The following is a 5,000-nucleotide window of genomic DNA, read 5'->3' as shown; positions in this document are numbered from 1 at the left end:
AATCAAGAAAAATGTAGAAATGAAACTACAATGATTATTATATACAAATACACTATGTAGGAAGTGAATATAAGGGGAGAGACCATGACTCAATAAGCTGTCATGAGGGAAATATTCTGATGACATAATATCACGGAATTTGGTGTAAATGGGCTACTAATAGCCAAAAGTTTTTCATTTATTTTATTTGTATTATAGCATTGAAATAATTCATGAATAAGTTAGTTTTTTTTATGTTCTCAAGTGGTGGGACAAAGGTTGCTACTTTTGGCCGTAAGTGTTCAGTAGAGAAATAGGTTGAGCTGTAGTAGGGACTGTGACAGGAATAAAGGTGTTACATGGTGGTATATGGGAAAAGGAATGATATTCATAATAATTTGCATACAAAATGTTGAAGTAGTTTTCATTCCTGCTTTCTTCACCCAGACGTATTGATGATGACCGAGGTAAAGCATATGAACTGGGCCAGTCCTGTGTCAAATGTATGCGTGGCATTCTAATGTGCTGGATGCGGCAGAGTGAAAAAGTAGAGAAGTTTAAGCAAGGCCAACAGCCAAAATATGCCCTGCATGCTAAATTTCACCTTCTGACAGGAGAGGAAGTAATTTCAACTAAGGAATATGGTCATCTTCAGGTTAGTGAAATAATTAAATGTTGATGTATACATACAAGTACTATTTTTAATGCATGATAATAAATTAATTTAAAAGGGGTTTAATTATTTCTCATATTCTAATGTTTTCTGTTTTGTGCTTTTGTTTTTTCAGATTGATATTATTTCTCTGTACCTGATTTTCCTGGTTCAGATGATTAATTCAGGTCTTCAGATTATATACACTATGGATGAAGTCACTTTTGTCCAGAATTTAGTATACTATGTTGAGAGGGCTTACCGAACACCTGATTTTGGCATGTGGGAACGGGGAAGCAAATACAACAATGGGACACCTGAACTTCATGCCAGGTAGGAAAACCAAATAAATTTCCATATCAGTTCTATTTAATTATTCATATATTGATACTTGTGCTGTCTGTTAAAGGATTTCTGATATGCTTTTCTTTATATTCCCCCCCAAATTGAAATGTGTATATAATTTGCTATTCAGTCTGTTATACACTATCAGATGGCTTTTCATATTCTTTATCTATGAAGTCAGTTAAAAGAATGCTTAGAAATAATCCAGCAATAAACTAGTGCTACTGAACAATATATTTACCCTATTCTTTCTCCACAAGTTCAATTGGCATGGCAAAAGCTGCATTGGAAGCCATCAATGGATGCAATCTCTTTGGGGAGAAAGGTGCATCTTGGTCAGTCATCTTTGTCGATATTGATGCACACAATCGCAACCGCAGCATCTTTGAAACGTTGTTGCCAAAAGAATCTAGTTCTAAGGTATGAGAGGATCCAAAAGGTGCATTTTATTTTTATCTTTTTTTTTTTTTAAGTTATTATTATTATTATTATTATTATTATTATTATTATTATTATTATTATTATTATTGGTGTGAGTTGTTGATGTGAATTTTAATTGCTGTTTGAAATTACCTTATGTGCTATTTTCAGTAGTTTATCAAAAATAGTTTAAAAGGGAAACATGTCTTATCTATAGAATTTATTTTCCTTGAATCAACAAGCTTACATTTTTCTACTTTCCAGAGTGTTGACTCTAGCCTTCTCTGCACAATATCATTTCCTGCTTTTGCTACCCATGATCAGATGTTATACACTACTACAAGAAATCGGGTAATAAAAGATTATCATTCTCTCATTGATCTTGAATGAAACTGTTACAAATATATAAGTAAAGTACAAACCACAATTAACTCTTAAATGCACTGTCAATATGGTTAGCATGTTACGAAAAAGTTACAGTTATTCTCCCCTCACATCCAGATACTCAGTACTCTCCAAGGCTCTTACGGCTTCAAAAGGTTTCAGCGTGACGGTTATGGCACAGTTGTGGAAGATAAGGGAAGGAGGTTCTACCAAGCTTCAGAAACCAAGGTAAGGTAATGTAATAAATGTTTTACTTGATCTTTTAATTGATTTTGTCAGGTGTATTTTGTCTCCAATGAAAATCATTTTGTTTTTTATTTAGCTAATATACTTTTCCTCTTCCTTAGGAATTTGAAAACATAGAGTGTGAGTGGCCCCTCTTTTACTTGTTCATGATCCTTGAAGGCATGTTCAAAGACTCGCAGGAGCAAGTGGAGCAGTATAAGGCAAAACTGAATCCATTGCTCAAGAAAGACAGATGGGGAGGTAAGGACTACTACTTCTTTCACGCCTTTTTTCTTTGAGGACATAGATATTGCTGAATGCAATATCTAATAATACACTGTCCTATACATTATTATATGTGTGTGTGTGTGTTTTTGTGTTTTTTTTTGTTTTTTTTGTGTGTGTGTGTGTATGTGTGTATGTGTGTGTGTGTGTGTGTGTGTGTGTGTGTGTGTATGTATGTATGTATGTGTATGTGTAGGTAAATTTTTAGAAGAGTGCCACCTGAAATACTATGATATTGGTATCAATGGATCCCTCAAAACTTCCACCATTCATATATAGTCAAATTTATCTGTAATTCTCCACCAATACCCCACAATATTGGCCCCAATAGTAGAGGAGGGCATGAAGTAGATTGGGAATTGCAGGCTAAAATATGAGAGGATCCAAAAGGTGCACCCTTTGCAGACAGGGATAAGGTTACTTGCCCAGTCTCCAGGATAGGTTTATTTTAGAGCGAGGCAGCTTGAAGCAACATAATATGAATCTTCCCATTCTCTTTCAGTCATTCATTGTAAAAGTAGAGCCTTTTTTGTGTTTTATTTTGTTTGTTTTAATGTGTTTAGAGACTTATGTGTGCCATATGACAGACTCTATCAGTGCTGCAGTTGACTAAAATTGTAGTATATGATCCTTATTAGCTTATTATTTTCTTTATACTCAGTGTGATAGAAGTATTGCTGTTTTATGGGAAGACAAAGGGCAACTTTAATTTTTTTTGTATTTTTGTGCTGTCATGAACAAGTACGAAACATATAACTACCTACATGAAGATAACATGAAGAGGTAGGGAAAAGGAATGAAACCTGTGCTTGTGACTGTGAATGCCACAGTGAAAGGCATCCATATTGGCACAGGAGCACATTTTAGACACTTGGTATGGATTGAGTCACCTTCCTCTTCTCGGTCTGCCTGCACAATCTTCATTGGCGGTACTCTCCTGCTGGTGCTAGGAAAAAATGGTGCCATCTAGGTTTTGGATGTTAAGTTAGCTTAATATTACAGTAATTACAGTAATTATGACTGCAATTGCCATCATCACTCACTCTTTTCATATAGCACAATAATATAGCACAGTGATCCAATATCCCCGAACATCATGTACGTCATGACGCCCATCGTCAGGCCAAAGCTCCTGCATCATGTATGTCATGACACCCATCCGCAATGGGTTAATCTTAAGTAAATCACACTGACAAAAATTACCTTTTATGCCACCTGCAGGGGGCTGTACTAGCAGTAACCCCTCACCTTAGAATACAAATATCTTCTACTTACTTATGGGATGTTACCATGACAAGCAGAGATTTTTGCCGTGAAATTTATAGTCTACAAAATCCTAAACCAGTGATGTGATCTAATCTTGCCTAGCTTTGAGGTTAGCTGTAGCTAAGGGATGGTTTGCCTTTTTGAGTACTTTGTGCTACTTAATTTGATTTTTTGGAGTTATTGATTTGGTAAGTATATTTTTGAAGATTGTTCATAGAGAAGGAAAGTCTTAGCTATGTATGGTTAGTTGAAAGAGAGTATAAACCAAGTCATTGGAGCTTGCAAGCATTTTACAAAATATAACCATAGAGGGAGGGACACAGATATGGAGAAGATTCCCAGGGTAGATACAGTTGTGAGAGGAGTCCATTGATGCCAGTATCATGGTTGTTAGTAAGGAGGCACTAATCAAATAATTTACCCACATATATAACAGATATATATATATATATATATATATATATATATATATATATATATATATATATATATAGAGAGAGAGAGAGAGAGAGAGAGAGAGAGAGAGAGAGAGAGAGAGAGAGAGAGAGAGAGAGAGAGAGAGAGAGAGAGAGAATGATAAATAGATAAATATATATACACACACATACATACATACATAAACGCACATACATACACTTTTCTCTCGAAATTATTGTAATGACATTGTTTGGTTTGAATAAGGTAACATTTTCTGGAGTAAAATGGAGTTTAGTCTTCAGTCATATGCACTTATATTCTCACACTTTAAAGACTTAAAGAAAGAATTGGAAATGGTTTGATAGCCATGTGCTATCACTTATGTGAATTTAATGTGTTTTTGTGTGAGCGATACAAAGAAAGTAGATCTGTTTGGGGGCTTTAGAGAACAAATTTAACCTTGGGTTCTTTATCACTTAAACTTAGCATATATTTTATCTTATATCTTTATTTAATTATCTTTTTTGTAGATGCTGTGGTTCCAAAATACTACTTCATACACAGGAACCATGTATCTGCAGAAAGACAAGAACCAGGATCTCAGGTGAGCAGTTACAGTCAAAACACAAGTTACATAACATGCTTTGTGATATTATTTTTCATGTACACTTTTGATTCTTCAACATCCTTTCCTAATGTTTTTGCGGACAGCCCCGACAGCCCAGCTCCGAGGGCACCCCCAAGAATCTCTTCCTTTGGGGTCAGAGTGTTTGGATAATAGCTTCTCTGTTGATGGATAAACTCCTGCATATCAATGAACTGGACTTAATCCGACGCTATCTGCCCTCCTATAACCGCCCTCGTAAAGGCGGGCGCTATTCCGCATTCCAGGTAAACTTCTGGCAATTGATTTTCCTTCTCTATTATCTTTATTTCATTTTTTCTTTCAAAATGTAGAAAATAAATAGTAGTTGGAAGGACTTTGTGGCAAAAAAGATCAATTATTGTAGCTTAAATGGTTAAGCCA

The 5,000-nt window shown here is 35.2% G+C and overlaps 1 protein-coding gene across 1 annotated transcript in view; it reads left to right on the top strand.

Moving 5' to 3' along the window:
• Positions 1-5,000, top strand: part of LOC122246884 (putative phosphorylase b kinase regulatory subunit beta) — a 40,576-nt gene that overhangs the window by 3,648 nt on the left and 31,928 nt on the right. Inside the window, exons 4-11 of the mRNA XM_086542129.1 lie at positions 427-634; positions 768-964; positions 1,237-1,396; positions 1,661-1,747; positions 1,898-2,008; positions 2,128-2,266; positions 4,504-4,577; positions 4,685-4,864. Of these exons, the coding sequence (XP_086398255.1) occupies positions 427-634; positions 768-964; positions 1,237-1,396; positions 1,661-1,747; positions 1,898-2,008; positions 2,128-2,266; positions 4,504-4,577; positions 4,685-4,864 (1,156 nt within the window). The remainder of the gene's footprint in view (positions 1-426; positions 635-767; positions 965-1,236; positions 1,397-1,660; positions 1,748-1,897; positions 2,009-2,127; positions 2,267-4,503; positions 4,578-4,684; positions 4,865-5,000) is intronic.

Source organism: Penaeus japonicus, unplaced genomic scaffold (assembly GCF_977035675.1).
Source record: "Penaeus japonicus unplaced genomic scaffold, GWHDUDI00000001_assembly GWHDUDI00000012, whole genome shotgun sequence".
Classification (NCBI taxonomy): Eukaryota; Metazoa; Arthropoda; class Malacostraca; order Decapoda; family Penaeidae; genus Penaeus; species Penaeus japonicus.
The sequence above is the reverse complement of the archived record's forward strand: the minus strand, read 5'-3'. Positions and strand labels throughout refer to the sequence as shown.